Source organism: Balaenoptera ricei, chromosome 3 (genome assembly GCF_028023285.1).
Source record: "Balaenoptera ricei isolate mBalRic1 chromosome 3, mBalRic1.hap2, whole genome shotgun sequence".
Classification (NCBI taxonomy): Eukaryota; Metazoa; Chordata; class Mammalia; order Artiodactyla; family Balaenopteridae; genus Balaenoptera; species Balaenoptera ricei.
Genome location: NC_082641.1, coordinates 63,008,468 through 63,031,918, shown reverse-complemented (window position 1 = coordinate 63,031,918; position 23,451 = coordinate 63,008,468). Strand labels below are relative to the sequence as shown.

The 23,451-nt window shown below is 36.9% G+C and overlaps 1 protein-coding gene across 2 annotated transcripts in view; it reads left to right on the top strand.

Annotated features, from left to right (window-relative positions):
* Window positions 1-18,358, top strand: part of DMGDH (dimethylglycine dehydrogenase) — a 65,804-nt gene extending 47,446 nt beyond the window's left edge. For both annotated transcript variants that reach the window (XM_059916631.1, XM_059916630.1), the window contains 2 exons: window positions 11,582-11,716; window positions 17,982-18,358. In XM_059916631.1, coding sequence (XP_059772614.1) covers window positions 11,582-11,716; window positions 17,982-18,197 — 351 coding nt within the window. In that variant the 3' untranslated portion in view covers window positions 18,198-18,358. The remainder of the gene's footprint in view (window positions 1-11,581; window positions 11,717-17,981) is intronic.
* The last annotated feature ends 5,093 nt before the right edge of the window (window positions 18,359-23,451 follow it).

Genomic DNA, 23,451 nt, shown 5'->3' with positions numbered 1-23,451 from the left:
ACCTGAAACAAGTCATATCATTGTGCTTAATAGTATTATAATTTGTTCCAGAGGAAGTTACTTTTGGGGGAAAAAATTAGTGGCTTTTTTTTTTTAGTTGGAAATGAAAGAAATGCATTAATTAAAAGCAAAAGGAAAATCAGCTGCCTTAGGTTGCAGTCATAAGTATTCTTGGAATTTTCCTCTTGGAATTACTGAATCTATCCATTTCCAGATAACCCCAGCCAAGAGCCACAGAGAAGCAAATATTAAGGGTAATGTGTTAAGATCAGAAGAATTTTTTTTTTTTCTATAAGATCCCCCCACCCTTTCTCTCTCTCCCTCTCTTTTCCTGTCTTGAGTTTCTAACCAGCAGAAACAGAATAAAACGTGATATATATTAACCACAACTTAGAAGACAGTATTGATTCTAGAAATTACAGGGTCTCTCTTTAAGGAAAGATGATTTAAAGCATAACCATTCAGTAAGCAAAGCAAAACAAAAGGATGGTAAAGAGGCAAAACCCTCACCGCCAGGCCGACTGCATCCAAGTATTCAATAAATATTAGCATTAGTAAAACATCGAAGTGGAAATAAATCATTGTTCATAGACAACCAGTTAGAAAGGAATTTCTAATATGTGATGGTGGTGAAAGTACCCAGCTCTGGGGAAATGTTAGGTAAATGGTAATAAGATTTGAGGAGGCAAAAAATTTTCAGCGACTCTCAGTCCTGACTGCATGTCACAATCATCTGAAGTACGATTCCTTTATTCATGCAATCCTTTAAAAACTCCCAAGGCTCAGGCTGCATCCCAGATCAATTAAAAAAGAAGCGCTGGGGTAGAGACTCAGGCAGCAGTATTTTTTTTAATTCCCCAGGTGATACCAAAAAAGATTGAGAATGATTGTTTTTAGGCCAGTGATTTTCAACTGGCTGAACGTTACCATCTTGAGGAACTTAAAGAAAAATTACCTGATGCCTTACCCTCAATGGTTCTCAAAGTGTGGTTCACAGACCAGCAGCATCAATGTGACTTCAGGATTTATTAGAAATGCAAGTTATCGGGCACCATTCCAACCCCCAAAATCAAACTCTGGGGGTGGGGCTGGCAATCTGTTTTAACAGGCCCTCCACGTGATTCTGATGAACGCTGAAGTTTGAGAACACTGACCTGCCCAAACCAATTGGATCAACCCTGGGGGTAGGGTCTGGTTTCTTGTTTTTATTATGCAATGAAGATTGAGAACCACTGTCTTAGTTATTTTAACCTCATACCTGCTTATGGTCCTGTGCATAAACAGGAAAGCAGAAAAACAGCCTGGTTAGACAATTGGCTACCAGTTAATATATTCTGCCCCAAATCTTTTTCTTTTTCTTTTTCTTTTTTTGAATGAATTTTTTTTAAATGTCACCAAATTCTAGCTCTGTGACCTTGGAAAAGCTATTTAACTTCATTTTCCATCTGGGATTGCTAGTCTGTAAAATGAGGGCTCCCTTCCGTGTCTAAAACTCTATGAAATACCACCTTGCAGAGTGGTCGAAGACACTTGCTATGTTATCTATATGAGCCACACGATTGTGTTATTTTAATTAAGCCATCCTTAGTCTCTTACCCATTTCTGTTGCTGAATGATAACGGGGGAAAAAAAGAAAGGGAGGAAAAAAAGGAAGTAAAATCTAGTCTGAGATCTAGTTTATCATTCTTGAAACATCTGTCAGAGCACATTAAGCTTACAACCATTGAATCATTATCCTCATATATATCCAATTTCTGTTATGAAACAATACTCTATTTCCAGCCTAAAAGCTTAAGTGTGCTATTTAGCTCACTGCTTTCTAATTTGGAAGTCTATGGAAACCCTGGGCTGGGAATGAATTGAAGTAATTCTTTAGATTGCTTTTATTTTATTGTTATAATTTTAACAGCTTAACATGCAATAAATTGACATTTAAAGTATACCAGCTAGACACTCAGCTCTGTAGAACAAATAAATTAACGTGTACCCTATTGCTAGCATTGCAAATATCTGCATGAATAGAATACCAAATACAAAAGGTAGAACAAGTCCAAAGTCAGGAAATAAAAATAAAAAAATATTTCATATCATTCTAGAGATAAGGAAGATCAAAGAGTGTCATCTGCATGATAAAATGATGATCCTACTAAGCATCAAAGAACAGACAAGCTGATATCAGGAAATTTAAGAGAAATATTATTAACAACTAAAATTACAGTTGCATTAGCAGCTCTATAAACAGATGGCACGTATAGGAAAGATGAAAAATATAACATGTAAACTCAGTGCACAAATGGAGCAAAGGGAATAAAATTTAAAAATGGAACTTGGGATATATGTATACATATAGCTGTCTAATAGTGACTTTCAAAGAGCAGAAGTTTTTAATTTTTGAATTTTTAAAGTTCTTATCAATTTGTTCTTTTGTGGATCATACTCTTCATGTTGTATGTAAAAAATCTTTGCCTAACCCAAAGTCACAAAGATTTTCTGCTGTTTTCTCCTAGATGTTTTATCATCTTTTTACATTTAGAGTTGTGATTTATTTTTAGTTAATTTTTCTATCTGGTAAAAGATATGGATTGAAGTTTACTTTTTAGCATATAGATGTCCAGTTGTTTACAGCACCATTTGTTGAAAAAGGCTATATGTTCAAATGGCATTGCCTTTGTACCTTTGTCAAAAAACAGTTGTCCATATGTGTTTAGGTCTGTTTCCGGACTCTACTGTGTTCTATTGACCTATTTATCTTTCTTGATAATGATACCATACTGTCTTGATTACTGTAGCTTAAATCACGTTGTGATAGTCCCGCAACTTTGCTGTTCTTTTACAATGTTGTTTTAGTTATTCTGCGTCCTTTGAATTTCCATGAATCAAAAAGCTTGCTGGGATTTTGACTGGAATTGCATTGTATCTATAGGTCAGTTCAAGTCTTCTAACTCATGAATGAGGTATATCTCTCTGTTTATTTAGGTAATCTTTAATTCCAAAGATGTTTGGTAGTTTATAGCTCTTGCATATCTTTTTACAGATCTATCCTTAAGTATTTTGTATTTTGATACTATTGTAAATGGCATTTTAAATTTCAAGTTTCAGTTGTTTACTGCTAGTGTGTAGAAAACAATGGCTTTTGTATATTGATCTCACATTCTGCAACTTTGTTAAACACACTTAGTAGTTCTAGTACTTTTTTTGTGTAGTTCTCTTTCTTCTTTCTTTTTTTTTTTTTTTTTTTGTAGATTCCATTGGATTTTCTACATGGACAATTGCGTTGTATGAAAATAAAGCTTTTCTTTGTCTCTTTTCTAATCTGGATGCCTTTCAGTTCTTTTTCTTGCCTTATTGTACTGGTTAGAACCTCTACTTGTTGAAACTGCAACAAAGTTAAATAGAAGTGGTAAGAGCAGACATGCTTATCTTGTTTCCTGATTTTAAATGGAAAACATTCATCATCATCATCAGTCTTTCATCACTAAGTATGATGTTTGCTGTAAGTTTTTCATAGAGTAAGCTGTAGGTTTTTCATAGATGCTCTTTATCAGGCTGAGGACATTCCTTTCTGTTCTTAGCATTAAAAGTTTGGGTTTTTTGTTTTTTGAATTAGGAATATTAGATTTTGGCAAGTGCTTTTTCTGCATCCATTGAGATAATCATATGGTTTTTCTTTTTTACTTTGTTATATGATGAATTACATTTATTCTCAAATGTTAACCCAACTTTAATTTTGGCATAAAACCCACTTAGTAATGATATATTATGTTTTTCTATGTTATTGGATTTTATTTGATAATTTTTAAAAGAAATTTTGTAGCTACATCCTCCTTATGGGATATGTTACAGCTTGCAATTATTTTGTTCATTTTTCTTGATCTTTTGACATAAACTTCTTGAGTACAGATTCTGGCAATACAAAATACATCTTGTTTACCATTCTATCCACAACACTTATCAGGGCTGGCACATAGCAGATGCAGATAATGCCAGAGAAGTACTGGGACCTCATCAGGAAGGATCTCATCTGCCAGGCTAGGGAATTTGGAGTGTATCCTGGAGACACTGAGAAGCCTTTGAAGGATTTTGAGTAAGGAGTGACATTCTGGTGATGGAAAACAGGTTAAAAGGGAATTACCCTGGTGACTGGAAGATAACTTTCCCCAATTATTGAAGAAATCTAGTGGAGAGATGTTGAGAGCTTCAACTAAGGCAGTGGCCATAGGATAGAGAAGAAAGAGGTATGAGTGATAATAAAAAGGTAGGCTGGAGACCACATGAAGGACTATTTGTGAAGGGAGTGGAAAGTAGGATCTAGGATATTGTTAATGAACTAGGAAACACAGGTAGGGTGTGATTCAGAGGTTGGAAGGACTTGCGAGGTTGAGGGCTATGGAACAGCCAAGTGGAGAGTCTCAGTGGCAGCTGAGCACATTGGTTTGGAGACCTCTGCTCTGAAAGTATGGATTTGGATCATTGATATATAGGTGGCAATTAAAGCCAGGGGAGTGCTGGGATCCCTCTTCTATAGCACCCTGTACTTATCTCTACCATGATATTTTTACACCCCATAATACTGGCTGCCTCCTTAGCTAGACTCTGAGCTCCTTGGGGACAGAGGCCAAGAATCCTCAGGGCTGGTTCTGTGTCCAATAATTCGTACCAGTTTAGTAAGTATTTGAAGGGTCTGAACCATGGCTCTGCCACTAACCTATTCTAAAACTAAAGTTGCTTAACCTAAAAGCACTTTAGTTTTATCAGCTGTAAAATGAAGAAAATATCCACCTTATAAGTTTGTTATAAATATTAGATGAGCTAAAGAACATTTGATACCTCAATAAATGTTAGGTCCCTTCCATCTTATTGAATGGAATCTAAAACAAATCTTTTATGGAAAACCAACTATAGATAAAACCCTTTCAATTTTTTGAAGACTCCAGCTTCATTTCGTTGTGTTTTTCTTATTTCCTTTAAGAAATAAATAATAATTATTTACTTTGCATTTAGGCTTGAGTGCTCTACTTAAAACACCAAATGGGCAATTGTTCTTCACTGTAGTCCAGAGAGATGAAAGCTATTATGAAAACTCTATGTTCTAATTGTTGCTAATGCAGTTAAGCATAAAAGTACATCTGAATCACTTTGCTGTACACCTGAAACTAACATAACATTGTTAATCAACTATGTTCCAATTAAAAAAAAAAAAGTACATCTGACAAAGCCACAAGTCCATTCCACTGTTTTCCTGTGAATCATAAGACTCAAAGACTGAAAAGTAAATATTTTCTTTAATATTGAATCTAGTAATATTCATAAAACACAATGGGGGCTATTTTCATTTTGAAAACATCTAGTTTGGTTTGGATGCTAATTAACGAATTATTGGCCTGGCTTGGGAATCATATTTTAAATATTTTCTCCAGGTTTCAATGTATCCACACCTTTCTTTGGGTTAATAGAGTCCCTTTTCTAGTTATATTAAAGACCTTTTTGAGAAGGAATACTTAACTGATTAGTGGTTTTGGTTAGAAAAATGCTAGATAAATTGTTTGTTTTAAATTGCCAAGAGCAAAGAATAAAAACTGAATGTGAGAGTATTCATTTCCAGTCAATAATAGACTGGACTTGCTACACTCATAATTTAATATTTTGCTAATAAAGAGATAGAGAAATTGTGGTTATTATAAACTTACATGGAATGTTACAAAGTTCTGCATAGAGGAAAAGGAAGCAAGAATTGGGAAGCCTGGATTCGAGGTTTGGTAATAACTCACTTTGTCACTTTGGGCAAGAACGTTAACTCTGGGCCTTAATTTTCTCATATGAAAAATGACCTTGGACTAAGTTTTCTGCCTGCTTAAAAACTTCTGTGATTCTAACTGTGTGACTATGAAATGAATGTTGGTATAATTTGTCTTGATGGGGTGGTGGGCCGGTCAGATCCATTCCCCCAAATGAACGAATCCAGTATATGGCTTCATCAGTTTAACTGCGAGACAAACACAGATGCACCTGGTATTTGACAAATGACCAGAGAAAGTTAAGGTTCATATGGACCGCAGGTTAGTCAGGGCCACGTGCTTTCTAAAGGGAGTCCCATGAGGACTGTTTTTAATGAATGATTCCTGGCCTCATTTTAAATAAGGAACTTTTCAGGAATGTGTTGAGGGACAGCGACAGAAATCTATCACCCAGATTTTCATCTCTCCTCTGCCACTGACGGTAGTTGGTGACCACCGGGTCTCTCTGCAGCTGTCTTCAGATCTGCAAACACGGGAGCGTCATTCCACAACCAGTGCTGTGCCTGGTTTCTAAGGGGGGCTTTCTTAGGACCCAGGATGTTACACTGATCCTCTTATGCCTTTGGAAACTTTTTACATTTAGATTAAAAGGATTTTGGCCAGAAATTCAATCAAACTGATGACTGCTTTGAATTTTCTGATGGGTTTTGACTCTAAATATGGAACACAAGAGGTCTAAAACTAGGTTTTTATCATTTCTCTCCTGGTCTGTAAGAGCCCACCACCCTGAGTTCGTATCAGAACCTTCCTTCCACTGCTGCTGTCTAATTCGCTTTAGCTACACATCTGAAAACTCTCCATTGCTCTGAGAATCCCAACCCAAAATATACTGGTTTAATTTATTTCATTTCCATGTGCTTTTCAATAATATGTGTGCTTTTAATAAAGCTAGTAAGAGATGAGGAGTTACATTTCACTTAAAATCTACTTAATGTTTTCATCTGTGTGGATGTTATATTTAGGATGCATCACAGGTGGCTGCTTTAATGGCTCTTACTGCTTCTTAAAAATTAATAGATTAGAAATATAAGGCAAAATTATTTTAAGGTATAATCTCAGTGCCCCAGAAATATTTCTCAAAGACATAAACAGCTATTTATGTAGTTAATTTGGTAGTGACTCATTAAGAAATACATTTCTGTTCTCAGGTCATCCTGAAGGCACCAATTTTAATCACAGCACTTAACCTTCAGACACATTTTCCTCTCTCATTTATAAATAATAACTATATAATAAAGCCTACAATCTTGGGAGGAAAGCCAAGCAAAATGAGAATGAAATGCTATCACCCCACTTTTATTTATTTTTTTAAATTTTATTTTTATTTATTTATTTATTTTTATTTATTTATTTATGGCTGTGTTGGGTCTTCGTTTCTGTACGAGGGCTTTCTCTAGCTGCGGTGAGTGGGGGCCACTCTTCATCGCGGTGCGCGAGCCTCTCACTGTCGCGGCCTCTCTTGTTGCGGAGCACAGGCTCCAGACGCGCAGGCTCAGTAGTTGTGGCTCACGGGCCTAGTTGCTCCGTGGCATGTGGGATCTTCCCAGACCAGGGCTCGAACCCGTGTCCCCTGCATTGGCAGGCGGATTCTCAACCACTGCGTACCCCACTTTTAAATCTTCCCAAGTCAGGCCCAAGGTTAGCTTGGGAAGGGAGAATTGTCTCAAGGGGCAGGTGTTACCTCTTATCTGTATTTTAAGTATGTGTTCCTTACTTTTAATTAGGTTTTTGTTGTTGTTGTTGTTTGAGTATTGTTTTCATTCATGTCTAAGGACGATATTGCTGACAAGATCACTTCCTAATTCAGGGATATACAGATATAGAGGTTAAATTTCATTAATATTAACCTTCAGGGTGTTTTCAAATCCTTTCACATAGTACAAAAATATTATTGTGTAGTGAATGTCATTCAAGATAGGTTCAGGCTACCTAGAAATAATTTTTTAATTAATTAATTATTTTATTGAATCATAGTTAATTTACAGTATTGTGTTTCAGGTGTACAGCAAAGTGATTCAGTTATACACATATATGTATTCTTTTTCAGATTCTTTTCTCATATAGGTTATTACAGAATACTAAGTAGAGTTCCCTGTGCTATACAGTAGGTCCTTGTTGTTTATCTATTTTATATATAGTAGAGTGTATATTTTACTCCCAAATTCCTAATTTATCCCTCCCTCCCCCCTTCCCCTTTGGTAACCATAAATTCGTTTTCTATGTCTGTGAATCTGTTTCTGTTTTGTAAGTAAGTTCATTTGTATCATTTTTTTTAGATTCCACATATAAGTGATATCAGATATTTGTGTTTCAAAATAATTTAAAAGAAACATTCTTTAGAGTATTTACATCAGCTGTTCCTGCCAGTGATAGACTCCAGGCACAGCCATTTAAAAAATGCATATGGATAAAATCTAAAGGTGCTGACTTACATAACCGAGCCTCAGGAAAGACCCTTAACTTTGTTGGGCCTTCTCTTCTTAAGCTGGGGATAAAATGATCTGTCTTATAGGAATCTTAATGAGGATTAAATGAGCTCATGATTGTAAAGGCCTCAGCATAGTGTCTGGCACATAGCAAGTGCCTAATAAATTGTAAATATTATTAATATTACTTACTTACTACTTTAATTTTTGAATTAAATTAGTAACTTAATTTAATTAATAATGAATTAAATTATTTTTTGAATTTTTTACTATAAATTTTCTCTTTTAAAGGAAGTTTTCTGGGGTGCCCATCTTTCCTATTTCTTATGATTCACTGGTACCTTATGTTCCTGCTTAGACTTTGGTAAAATTATGAATTTGGCAGAGTTAGACTCCCCTTCCAGCACATCTTATTCCCCCCACCCCCATGGCATCCACCCCAGCAGTTCTCGTCCAGCACCCCCCAGAGTGCCCATTTCTGAAAGCTTTGGATGCGGCCAGCTTTCACCACAGTCCCTCTGAAGGTGTGGCAGATATTGGCTTAAGAGGCTCAGTGAAGGCAGCTCAAAATAGATGAAAAGAATGGGGCTGGGACTTCTGAGATCTTGGTTGAGTGTCTTTGGCTAAATTAACTCACTTCTTTTAGACCCCAAATCCACCATCTATGGATTGTTGGGAAGATCGACTTAAAAGCGCGAGGATTTTTGGAGAAGGGTATGCAGACAGTAGTTATCATGAAGCCTCATCTTTCAAACTCGGTTCAAGCTGCTTCCTCTATAAAGCTGTTGCTGACAGAATGCTGCCCCAGACCCCCTCTCACCCTAGATAGAACTGATCATACGCCTTCTTGAGGTCCCACTGTACATGCCCCCATCATAGCAACTGTTTGTTTGCATTTCTGCCTTAGACATGCATTAGACATTTTTTGTTTTAAATTTCCAAAATGTTGTGATTTTCACACTCTCATAAAACACACAGAAGCAACAGTGAATCGTGTTTCAAATTGGTATAGCTGATTTGTATACTATTGCTGTCATATTCTACCATGTTTCCAGTAATCTCAAATCATTCTTTTTTCCTCTGATATGTTAAAACATTGAGGAGATAAAATAATTTCAGCGCTGGGCATATTGTGATGTGGAGGGAAGGGGTCACATCTCCTCAGGGACCTCCCAGAGGCTACAAGACCCTGTTGTATTTAGCTCTGAATATCCTGTATCTAGTACCTGATACATAGCAGGGGCATAACAACAACTGAGTAAATAATTGAAAGAAAATTCTTTAATAGGGACTCAGGAGGACCCCAAACCTTCAAGATCTAAATGAATCTCTATCAGCAAAGATTCAGATTTCATAATAGGAGATGAGGAAGTTATTCAGGATCTCCCAGCACTCCACAAAACACACTATATAGTGCTTGGCCACTCCAGGATTGTGTGCTTTTCCACACGATAAAGTGGTTTTTTTTTTTTCATTGCAATCATTGGCTTCCTATAGAGACAAGAACACTAAAAAGCATCCCTTGTCATCATGTATCCATGATAGCAAGTCTTCTTTTAAAAATATACCAAGATAGCAAAAAAATTCTGTTGTAACATTCTTTCTGTATTTAGATAAACATGTTTTAACTATAATAAACTTTGGTTTGTTATGACTTGCGTTATCATGAATTTATCCTACATAAGAACTCAAATGAATCAAGCTCTTCCTGTGTTTGTTGTTTTGTTTTCCCCCAGTAGTCCTGTCTTAAATAACATGGGTTCCAGTCTTCTTTGAATTTTTATCTGGTTTCATAATAAAGCTTGTAGTTGGTTCTCACTATCTGGATCACAGCAGAGGGGAAAGAACTGGACTTTTGTTTTGCAATTATTTTAACCTTGGCCAATGGAAACTTTCTTTAGCTTCCTGTGCAGTCAGCAATCAAAAGTTGCAATATCCATAGAAATCATACTGCATTTTGGGCTTGTCCTAGAAGCTTTGAGTCAGTAAGGGAGTGAGCTGGGGAGGGTCTCAGGCAGAGGGTGTGTGAGGACCCCTCCTGCTGCTTCACTGAGAGGTGAAGGGGCTTGCTGAACCTAATCCTTAATGTTATGTGCACAGAAAGAGCTGTATAAATCCTACATGTTGGTAGCAGAGGACATGTTTGGCATGAAAGAGTGCTTCCTTTCTTCTGTGACCAGTGAAGAAATCAAAATTATTGTTTCCTTTTCTTTCAGAGAATAGTCTTTGAGAACTGTTTTGAGAATTTTTTCTTCCACATTATAAATCTAACTCACCAGAGATGTGATTTAGATATCACAAATTCTTCCTTTGGCTCCTTAAGAAAAGAGATGGGCACATTTATGTAGAAGCCTTACCCCAACACCCCACCCGGGTCAGCCTTCCCTCCTTTGCACTCTCACTGCTCTTAGCCTCTGACTAGTTTCTTATACTTCTCAAGTGTCCCTGGCATTCTGCTTGGATAGAATGGTGTCTCCTTTATCAGCTAAGTGTCTCCACTGAGGAGTCATGGCTCACCTGTTTGTCCTACTCAGTTGTAAGGTGTGTTACTAATAAACATGAAAGTTTGCATGCTCCCTACTTTTCTTAGCGTGTAAGAATGGATTCAACGTCCTCTGTATAACAGTGTCATTCTCACTCACTTGTGCTGCATTGGGAATAACCCTGATTGTGCCCAGGGGACTGCACTAGGAGTAGGAATGTCATCTGTCATGTGTTGTGGGGAAGGAGGGGAAAAAAATGTTGAAAAGCGCAGCATTACAGAATAAGCTCTTTGATCAAAATGTCTGTGTTTGACTAATTTTGTAACCCAGGGCCCGGCATGATACCTCCCACACAGTAGGGGCTCAATAAATTTCTTGAATGAACTAACGGTGTAACCCAGTAGGTTAATGCATTCCGGGGACCATTATTCTGAAGAAGGAAAAACTGTAGGCATTTTGGAGTTGCTTTGGCATCACATTTCAAAAAAAGTGAATTTCCTTCTTAGGAAAGGCTTACTTTAGGTAGAAACTGAGTCGCGCCTTGATCACTGTCCACCGGTCCCACTGTCCAGAACCAGTAGATACAAGGGTCCCTTTCGTAACCCACCATCTCAATATCATGCCTTACGTTTTTCTGCCTAGGTAGTTCTGGTAAAATTGTTATCACAAGTTATTACCCTTAAGTCTAACCTCTTCTGAAAGAATAGGTGTCATTCAGGGACTAAGAAATATTTGTCTAGACGTTTGATCCAATCTGTATTTTTATTTAATGTGTAATTGGCGAGAAAATAGCAAAGGCAAATTTAAATGCTTGCATCTCTAACCTTGTCACAGTGTCTGAGTATTCATTCATCATCATTATCTTGGATTTCTGCAGCCAGCAGACTTCATAGGAAAGCAAGCACTGAAACAGATTAAAGCCAAGGGGCTGAAACGGAGACTGGTCTGCCTCACCTTGGCAACGGACGATGTTGATCCGGAGGGAAATGAAAGCATCTGGTATGATGGCAAGGTGAGTGCTGAGGCCCCATAGCGAGGGGCCACTGCAGTGTTTCTGCAGCAGAAACTCCTTGTCTCTGTTTCCGTTTACAGTTTTTTGCTAGTTATTTATCTATTGGTGAGATGACACTCTTTTGAATTCTGAAGTGACATTCAAGAAACAGAAATTACTTAACAGAAAGGAAAATGAAATGCTGCTCATTTTGGAAAACATAATATTCTATATGGTTTAATGAAAGAAAATAAACTGCAGGACTTGAAATACATTGGACAATGAGGAAGGTATGATTGAGAAGGTAAAATGACCTCTTGGCTCACCACATCTGTATCTGTGAATGCAAGAGAGAGATTTTATAGAGAATTTAGTATTCTGACTTAGCTTCTCAGGGATCTTTCAGGAGGAAGCAATTCGTACCTTAGCACATTAGCAGAAAACAATTTCCAAATGAAAACATCTATGACAAGAGAGGGTTAAACCTTAGTAAATAAAGGAAAAAGTGGAAGTCCTTTGGTTCTTCAGGGGGAGTAAGACTACCTTCTTCTCCCTTCGGGATGCTACATTTCACTGTCTCTCTTGGTCTTCAGTAAAGCCAGAGTTAGATAACCTATCAATAGAATTTCACTTCCTCCACTTTTTATGACTATTTGTAAAACCCAGTTTGGCTCAGTGTTTTGCTGTGTTTTGGCTGGTGTTATCAGGCAGGGGTTATCAGGCAGGGACACTCAGCTTAGACCATGTGGCGACCACAGGGCCGTCAAGACTCATCTAAACATCTGTTCTGTATTGAGCAGGGTCTGCTTGGTCAACACCCAAATACTCAGAGATTCTATTCCCAGGTTGGGTTTTGTTCTTCCTTACGCACTACAGCCTACTTAATACTTGTTTTCATTTTCCCCATCTCTTCAGTGACAAAACGAGCACTGGAGGAGAGGAGAGCCAGTGGTGTCAATCTCAGCCTTTGGACTACTAAAGATATGGCCATTTGGCCTGAGGCAGGGGTCAGTTTGACATGGAACTAACATCTCCAGAGTTCCTACTAGTGCTGGATATTTTTATGTACTCTCATTTACTTTTTAAAAAATATTTATTTATTTTTTTGGTTGCATTGGGTCTTAGCTGCAACATGCGAGCTCTTCGTTGTGGCACATGGGATCTTTCATTGCGGCGCTCAGGCTTCTCTCTAGTTGTGGTGCACAGGCTCCAGGGCGCATGTGCTCTGTAGTTGTGGCACGTGGGTCCCAGGGCCCATGGGCTCTGTAGTTTGTGGCACACGGGCTCTCTCCTTGAGGCGCGTGAGCTCAGTAGTTATGGCGCACGGGCTTAGTTGCCCCGTGGCATGTGGCATCTTAGTTCCCTGAACAGGGATTGAACTCGTGTCCCCTGCATTGGAAGGCGGATTCTTTACCACTGGACCACCAGGGAAGTCCCTCTCTCATTTACTTTTACAACACCCCTCCTAGATATGTATGATCATTCTCATTTAAAGATGAGGCTTTGGGGCTCAGAGAGATTAAGTAACTTGCTTGAGGTTACACAGCTATGACATGTGATTGACGAAGCTGATTTCTGACCCAGGTACAGTTGGACTTTGAATTCTTATCCTTTCTTCTAAGCCATGCTGAATACCCCCATTTGTTCTCTTCTTTGTCTGATGGCCCACTGTATTCTCCTAAGCACTTCATTATATACCCACAGTTCTTGCACATCTGAGTAACAGGTGGATGTTATAGTTTTAGATTATATGAAGCCAATAGATCTTTTCTCAGATCTGAAGCTCTTTCTCAAATGCCTCACCTTTAATTGTGTTGTTTGCTCTTCTGTTTGAACCGTTCCTAGTCTTACCTCCCGGTCTCCCCTTCCTGTTTCTATTCTAGACCTCTGGTTCAGCCTTCTTTTCTTAATATGCTCTTTCTCTGATTTAAGATTTGCCCACAATTTCCACTGATAACCACCTCTGCCATTAACTAACTGCTTGAGCCTCTCTGGGTCTCAGTGTTCTCATCTACAAAATGAAGCCACTGAGTGAGATAATGTCTAAGGTTCTTTCCGCCTCTAATTAATTTTTCCGTGGTTGTTACACTTCCCTCACCTCATCTTTTTGTTCTACATTTTTCACTCTATTCTCATCCAACTATCTCAGTCTTCCTAATACGGTCTGCACTCATACATCTACTGATAGTCTGTTTTACTTGGCCATGGAATGAACGAGAAGCTCTGTCATAACATTCTGTATGCAACCCCACATCGACCATGTTCAACTGACAGATTTTTAGTCATCTTAAATGCGACCATACCCAAGTTAAAAAACTGGAAACTTGTACCTTAAACTTATACAATGTTATATGTCAATTGTATCTCAACAAAGCTGGAAAAAAAGAAGAACCCTGGAAACCCAAGTTCCATTTTTTTTTATTGAAGTATAATTGCTTTACAATGTTGTGTTGGTTTTGCTATACAATGAAATGAATCAGCTATATGTATACATATATCCCCTTCAAGTTCCATTTTTAAATTTTATTCCCTTTGCCTCATTTGTGCACTGAGTTTACACATTATATTTTTCATCTTTCCTATACGTGCCATCTGTTTATAGAGCTGCTAAGGCAATTGTAATTTTAGTTATTAGTAATATTTCTCTTAAATTTCCTGATATCAGCTTGTCTGCTCTTGGATGCTTAGTAGGATCATCATTTTATCATGCAGATGACACTCCTTGATCTTCCTTATCTCTAGAATGAGATGAAATTTTTTTTATTTTTATTTCCTGACTTTGGATTTGGTCTACCTTTTGTATTAGGTATTCTATTCATGCAGATATTTGCAATGCTAGCGATAGGGTACATGTTAATTTATTTGTTCAACAGATCTGAGTTCTGGTATGTGACAAATATTCTAGGCACTAAGGATGCAGCAGTGAACAAAACAGACAAGAATCTCTGCCCCTATGGAGCTTATATTCCAGGAGAGGGAGAGATAAACAATGAACATAAAATAAATAGCATGTCAGAGGGCGATGAATACTTTGGGGAAAAGTAAAGTCTAATTGGGAGATGGGCAGTGCTAGAGGGAGGGATTATGACTTTAAGTAAGGCTTTATATAAAAAAATCAAGGCATAAGTGTGGGCAGGAGGGGGCTTTAATTAGTTATAAAAGCAGCTTTGCTGGGAAGTAAGTTTTGAAGAAAAGGTTTTAGAGGAAGGAAGTTTGAAGAGTTTAGAAAGTCTTCTTTTTCATTATTAATAAACTAAAACACACAGGGACAGCCAAAGAAACATAATATATCATCCAATTTAAATTATGTTCCCGCTTTCAAAGGTTATTTACCATGTTATCTTCTCTAAGTCTGTTACAGGCGTCTTTAAGTCTCATAATTAAGAGAAGAATGAGACAAGGCTAAAAATAAGTGAGGATTGTTTACATTGGTAAAAAGAAGGCTGACGTTTGATTTCACAAAGAATATGAGAATCTACTAGGCAAAGGGTGAGGGTGGTTTGTTCTTGTGATTCACTGAGCAAAACGAAGCAATGGATTTAATTGAATCTGGAAGATTTTAAGGTAGAATGATATAGAATTTATGCCAGGGAAAACCTTTCCCTGGAGATTTAGTAATAAGATAAAAGGAAAGGCCAGTTTTCTAAAATACTTTGGACTACCAACCCCTGGATTAGAGAGAAATTAAAGGAGAAATGAAAATAATCGAACAGAAAGCAAAGTATTCAATAAATATTTTAAGAAAAGCACTCACAAAATAAACATGCAATTTCTTTAAAGTTACTAATGCAGAAATAACTGCAAGAAGAATCACTGCTGGGATTTTAAGAGATGGGAAGGCCCAAGGAGATGGGGCACGCAGTCTCTGAAGAGTGATTGTGGGTTTTTTACCCAGTGAGTTAGGGGATTTGACCAAGAGATTCGATCAGGATTCTTCCTGTTTTCTTAAGATGCCCAAGAAAACCAGGTTAACTTTCCCAGAGCTCCAAACACAAATCTCTGTTTTAGAGACTCAGAAGTGAAACCAAAGTTACCAAGAAGGTCTTTCAAAAAAGCGATGATTCAAACTCCAGCCTCCCTGACCCAAATCCCAGTTTTATATCACAGAAATATGATCTAGAGGAGAAAAGCCATTTTAAAACATGTGTTTTATCTCAGCAATACCTTGGCAGTTAATAATCTGCCAGAGAGAAACTTTTACTAATGAATGCATTCACTTTTTTTTATCACCATAACAAGTTCAGAAATTATATGGAGAGCTTCTGATTTGGGGTTTCAACAAGATAATTAAAAACTGGGGCTGCAGAGATAGGAGTCTGTACTTAATGTCATATATGCATAAGAGACTAGAAATGCTGTAATATGACTGTTGACTGTCGTGAGCCCTTTGCTGAGGCAGCTGAAACATCACCAGGCTGATTCATGTCCATGGATATTTTTGAGCACCAGCTATAAGCAGCCGCTGTGCTAGACAGTAAGGCTGTAAAGATTAGTGCGATGTTGCGTAGCCAGGAGAAGCAGTTTTAAGTCGGGCTATGTATCATTTTGCTTTTGTTGTCTTCCTTTTACTTTTTAAAAATGTGGTGTTTACATATATACAATGGAATATTACTCAGCCATAAAAAGAAACAAAATTGAGTTATTTGTAGTGAGGTGGATGGACCTAGAGTCTGTCATACTGAGTGAAGTAGGTCAGAAAGAGGAAAACAAATACCGTATGTTAACATATATTCCATATATATGTTATATGGAACAATCCTGATTAGAAGCTTAGGTCTATATAAAATCTATATAACAATTCCATACATATTCCATATATATGGAATCTAAAAAAAAAAAAGGTTCTGAAGAACCTAGGGGCAGGATAGGAATAAAGATGCAGATGTAGAGACTGGACTTGAGGACACGGGGAGGGGGAAGGGTAAGCTGGGACAAAGTGAGAGACTGGCATGGACATATATACACTACCAAACGTAAAACAGATAGCTAGTGGGAAGCAGCCGCATAGCACAGGGAGATCAGCTTGGTGCTTTGTGACCACCTAGAGGGGTGGGATAGGGAGGGTGGGAGAGAGATGCAAGAGGGAGGAGATATGGGGACATATGTATATGTATAGCTGATTCACTTTGTTATAAAGCAGAAACTAACACACTATTGTAAAGCAATTATACTCCAATAAAGATGTTAGAAAAAAAAAGTGGTGTTTAAACCAGTATTGTAATTTTTTTGCATTTTACTCTGTTTTTCCTTTTCTTGCATCTTTTCCTTCAGATAAGAGGAGTTGTGGAAACCAGATCTAATCTTCTAATCAGGATTGTTACATAGATTTTTTTTTTGGTAGCATAAAATTATTGTTTTCATCTCCTAAATTTTGATTCCTTGTTCAGTATTTTTCTCTGGTTTGCCATCCCAAGTTATCCTATTTCATCCTTGTTAATTTTGATCATTCACACCGAACTCCATGTCTCCACTCATGTTGGAAAGTTTTATCCACCTTCTCTACCCACCTAACTCCACCTACCTTCAAAATGTAGAACAAATCCTGGCTTACTTACGTTGCCTACCTTGGCTTCCTGGTTACAGTTTCTCGTGTCTGTATGTTAATTCCTCAACTAGGCAGGAAGCTCATGAGGGTAGGAACCATGCCTCTGCTCATTCTCCAGAATGTCTAGCAAAATGTTTTGTACATGGTAGAGCTAGAGAGGGTAAAGTTAACATTTATTTAAATGCCTAGCAATTACCAGGAATTGTTAAATCTGTATATATTCATATAGAAGATTCACTTCACATTGACTATTGATATATTAATAGAGTTTAATTCAGCACTATTCTGGCAGGCCATTTTCTAAATACCAGCAGGAACAGTTGACTAGATTTGCATTTGGATTTTTAGATTTTTCTCCTTTGTATCTATTATTGCCATGCTAGTTTGATGGAAGAGAATTTTTTAAAGTTCAAAATGAAAATATTTGATCCTTCTTCCTATCAGATCTCTTGGCATGAAACTGAGCAAAATAGTCCTAGGTATTAAGAAACTAGATGTAGTTATTTAAAACTGATAAATTTCAGAGCAACATGGATGTGTATTTTGAGAATTGTTTTTCATAAGTTTTAAACTTTCATTAAGCTTCTCAAAAAAGTGAAGTTTTCCTCCTAGTGTTATCCTCACAGACAGCATATCATAAAACTCTGTAAGTTGAACGTATCTTTTGAGAATTTTCATCTAAAGAGGAAGCACACAAAGCTGTGACCGAGATGCTGAGGGCGGTAGGGTCTTGTTTTTCAGGTGGTTGGCAACACGACCTCCGGAAGCTACAGTTACAGCATCCAGAAGAGTCTGGCTTTCGCGTACGTCCCTGTAGAGCTAAGTAAAGTGGGACAACAAGTGGAAGTTGAACTATTAGGCAAAAATTACTCAGCAACCGTCATAAAAGAACCCTTGGTGTTGACGGAACCAATCAGAAACCAACTTCAGAAAAAAGGTGGAAAGGACAAAATTTGAAAAGACTTTGAGCAGGCAACTGAATTATGGTTGCTATATGATTGCACTGAAAATTATAACTGATTTGCTGGGGAATAAGGGAAACCAAAAAATTTATTTCAAAATCATCAGAATCTTAAAACCGTTCTCTTGTTTTCTAAGCAAGATAGAATAATGCATGAGTGATTTACATTGTTGTTTCAGATGAAATTTGAAGCTAATGTTTTTACTATTCTATATTGTTGTTTATGAAACTCAGCAAAACATTTAAGTGTTTGCTGACATACAATCATTATTACAACTGAAGTAGAAAACATTATATAATTTTAGGAACATTTGTATGTGGTTCTTGTTAGCTGAAAACAAATTATGTTTTACATAAAGACAAAAGCAGTATTGTTGATGGATTTACTTCATTGAAAAATACTAGTTGAATAAGGGATCATTTTAATTTTTCATAATATATCTAGGAAGAAAATAGTAAAATTTAATATAGGTATATGTAACATTTTTATTCAATTCCTTGAAATATTTACTTCCTTAATGACTTCCCTGAAAGCAGTTTTATGGGACATCATTATTGTCCTTTCAAAGGTTGTTTTAGAAGAGAAATTGCAAACAAGAACAGAGTCTTCCAAAGGAAATGGTACTTGTAAACCTTCTGAGATGAAGCCGAAATATAAATTGTGCCAGTACAAACACAGTCTGAATACTGAACACCTCTCTTTGGGAAAGAATTAATGCAAGTTGACATCACATTGTGCCGTTCTGAATATCATTTCACAAGCATTTGACAAAGCAGGTCAAACAAGAGCTTTAAGAGCTGACAGGATTGCCCTTAACATTGTGTACAGCAAGAAAAAAAAGCCATTTAGGAATAATTCTTTGATGTACCTCTTGAAATTATTTGTGTTTAGTTGACAGAATAAATCAAATTTTTCATAAAAGGTAGTTTGTCATTTATCATTTGTTCTACACACACACTTGCTGCCTAGGAAAAGTTCAGTAAATAGGTATTAAAGAAGCTGAATGTGAAGCATAATAAGATTCTATAGTTAGAATAGATTTTAAAATAATTTCTTAACTTGTAAGTTTTGAAAACATGCCAAATTTACATTTAAATGTTTTATAAAAGTAATCATGTATCAGAACTCTTCAACATGCCATTCATTTATCTTTGGTATCTCCTCTTACATGAGAAATGAAGGAAATCTTTTGGGTAACAAACATTTGCTAATTATTTAGAATATTATCCAGACCCTCTCTCCCAGTTCTGGTATAGGGTATAGGTGCTTTTCATTCTCTGCCTCTCTGTAGCCCAATTGTTAATTGTGTTAAAACTAATGAAAGAATTGAGAAAATATAACGCTACGTCAGTGGCACAATTTAATAGTTACCTAAGTTGTAACTTTTCAGTAACTAGTTACTGGAAAATTATTTACATAAAATATTATTATAGCAGACTCTAATCAAAGGAACAGTACTCAGAACTTGTGGAGAAGGCAATTGACTATGCAAAAACAAAATCTAAAGAAATGGTCATTTATTTTAAAAAGTCAAATTTTAAAGAATGCCAGGAGAAACAACAAAAGATGCTGATCTTACATTGCTAGAAGAAATCAGTAAAGCAGTATTTGAATGCCTTCATCTTTTTCACCAATAATTGGGCACTTGTTCTAAAGCAATAGATCAAATAACATCAAAGTTTGTTACCATTCAGCCACTTTCTCTGATTTTTAGCAGATGAAGAAAAACTTCAGAAGTTTTTACTGTATGTAATAGAAATGTATGATGAATTTTCTGATGAAGATATTTTAGTGGAAACTTTTAAACTATAGACATGTTTGAAAGCCACTATAATTGTTCCCAAAGAACCAAAGGCAGTATTGCAATTCCTGGAGTTTGTTGTGAAAGATTTTTATGAATTTCTGCCAAATTTGTCATTATGTTAAAGTCCTTTCCTAGTTTTTTTTACATCTGTTGCTCATGTAAAAGAAACTTTTGAAATTAAAAGCTTAAAAAATGTTCTTCTATCAACTTTGTGCAAAGACAACTGGATAAATCTGGCTATACTGTCTGGTAAATATTAATATGCAAAGAAAAAATTCAGTGAAGTCACTGCAAAGCTTAAAAACAGAAAATGTTTATTATTCACAGGCAACAGACCACTTTATTACAATAGACCAATTTGTGGGTATAAATATTTTCCTTTTTCAAAACTACTTAATATAATTTAAAAATATTAACCCCTTGCTTTTTTATACTATAACATTTATTTTATTTCTATTTTTCTTATTACTGGCATGACTATATATTCAAAGTTTAATAGAAACTTTTCACTCTTTGCATTTCTTTTCTGGTTGTTATTATTTCATTTTGTGATTATTGCTAAAAATAATTTTGTCATGTAAAAGGGGCAGAGAATCGTTAAAAAATGATCATCCAGGGTAGCTTCTTCGCTCACAAGTCTGGCACCTCACTAAGGTTGATGGCAACACCTGGGGCTGGCAGGGCACCTCTCTCCATATGGCCTCACTGTGTGACTGACTTGCCAGGTAGTTCAGAGGAGGGAACTTAACATGGAGAATCAGCGAGGGATGCCAGCTGCCAAGCTGACACTAGGACCATACAGGGAGGGCCTGCTAGTGGGAGCAGGAACCATAGAAGAGATATATCCACACCGGTGAAGATGCTGCCTGAAGCAGACAGAAGGGAAGAAACACCCTGGCTTCTTTCTTCCTTCCACCTTCCAATCTCTCACAAGTGCCTCCCACTGGATGGACCTAGCTGGGAGCCATGTAGGTAAAGGAGCCTGGGATATGTAGTTTGTAGGGTTTGGCCCACCTGTGATACAGAGCAGAGAAAAGAAAGATCATGAAATGGATCGCATCGCAAAAGACAATGACTGGCATACAACACCAACACTCTGTTCAGCTCTGGCCAAAGGGTCAAGAGGTGCAAACATGGCTAGTAGGATGGAAGGAGGTCGTGGGATGGGCTAACACATTTAAAAGGGCTACTTACATTATAATTTTTAAAAAGCATGTTGTATGGACTTCCCTGATGGCGCAGTGATTAAGAATCCACCTGCCAATGCAGGAGACACGAGTTTGAGCCCTGGTCCGGGAAGATCCCACATGCCACGGAGCAACTAAGCCCGTGCGCCACAACTACTGAGCCTGCACTCTAGAGCCTGCGAGCCACAGCTACTGAGCCCACGTGCCACAACTACTGAAGCCTGCACACCTAGAGCCCGTGCTCTGCAACAAGAGAAGCCACCGCAATGAGAAGCCTGTGAACTGGAATGAAGAGTAGCCCCCGCTCGCCGCAACTAGAGAAAGCCTGCGCGCAGCAATGAAGACCCAACACAGCCAAAAAAATAAATAAATACTAAATAAAAATTTTTTTAAAGCATGGTGTATTACAATATGCAACATGCTATCATTTAGGTTCAAATTGGAAAAAATGTAAATATTTAAATTGTATTTATATATTATAGACTATCTCTGGAAGAGTAACACTAGTATTTCTGGGGAGGGGTTGAAATTTACTTTTCACTGTGTGTCTTTTATGATTTATTTAAATTATGTACATGTTTCACTTTTTAAAAGACCACATATATATTAATTGTGCTTTCTTATCTAGTAAAAGTAAGTTCTTATTTTTGGTCATGTAATGTGACCCTCTATTTTTTAATACAGTATTCACATTGGTTTGAGATATTTAAGGATGGCTGGAAAGAGTTGGCTTAGAACTGCTTAAGAAATTGGTATACAATGTAAAAAAATTCAATACAGATAAAGTGAATGCAATTCAGTTGTTGTATATAATAAATATTGTGTGAACACTAAGGCTCAGGCTGGGTGAAAGCTGAGGGTAAGGAAATAAGACACAAGACAAAATGTAATACCAACATCCTGTTTCTTGATCAGGATGGTGGTTACATGAGTCTGTTCACTTTTTGAGAATTCATTGACCTATGTACACTTTTGTGCACTGTCTTAAGCACACAGAAAATGCTATATCAAAATCTTTTTTATACAAATGGTACTATTTTCCACTATCTACTCTCATCTAGTTGGTTTTGAGGAGGTAGGAGGTGATAAGCAACGGGCAAGATGAGGGGGTAAAAGGAGTTTCAATTTGAGTTGGCCATAGCTCTTTTTAGCCAGACTCTCAATTTCAGAAATTGGGAGATTTTTCAGAGTTAAAAGAAATCTTTCTTCTTTTTTTAAACAGATCCTTTTCCTCTCAATACACACACATACACTAACACACAAAACAAAACCAACAATAAACTGAAGGTGCTTCTTAGAGAAAATTACCTTCCTACATGCTTGGAGGCTTGACGATTGTTAATGCCTTGGCAGTAGTTAGCACTGATAGCAGTTCATGCATATAACTGATGCATGTAACTACTGCCAACTTATATACTCATCTCTAAGTCCAGTATATGACCTTACAAGCCTTTAAGAAGACTCTCACCCCCTCATTTAGATATGGTAGAAACAAACCCATCCCAGATCAATTTTCAAAACTAAATATATTTTGAAAATAATTTAATAGCTGACATCTAAAATAACAAAGTATGGCTATTCTTTCTGATATTCAAGTCTATCTCCTTCTGGACTATTCAAGGTAGTGATGGGGCAATGAGTAACACCAACCATAATTAACCACATTTAGTTAGTAAACTTCAGATTATCTCTCTGAGGAAAGACCTCTTGCCATTCTTATCTCTACTCCAACGGTTAAACCTTTAGAGATATGTTGAAAATTGTTCAGCCTTTGTATACAAAATTTATCATATTCAAAGGCACTGAAATCAAACAGGTTGAGACAAGCATTGAAACACAGGTATCATGACTTCTGAGCATAGCTTATAGCCAGTTAGCACCATGACAAGAACCCGAGTCTCTGCAAACCAGAGAAATAAAGAAGTACAGCAAAAGCATCCATGTGATTTTCTCAGTGTACGGCCTTTGGGCTTTACAACCATGTTCATTGGGGGATATTTATTCTTAGCACTCTGTTCTAACTTAAAATTCATTTTACTTTTTGTTTAAATGTAAATTATGTTATTACAAAATTGTTAATAATAATACTATTAGAAACAGATAATATATGCTCAGAGTTTAAAATTTAGGTGTAAGGGATATATTGTGAAAGTCAATTTCTCTCCTATCCCTGTCTGCAGTCAACCAGCCTATCCAAAGACAACCAATGTTATCATTTCTTCTGTATCCTTCTTGAGATTCTCTATAAGTATGTAAGC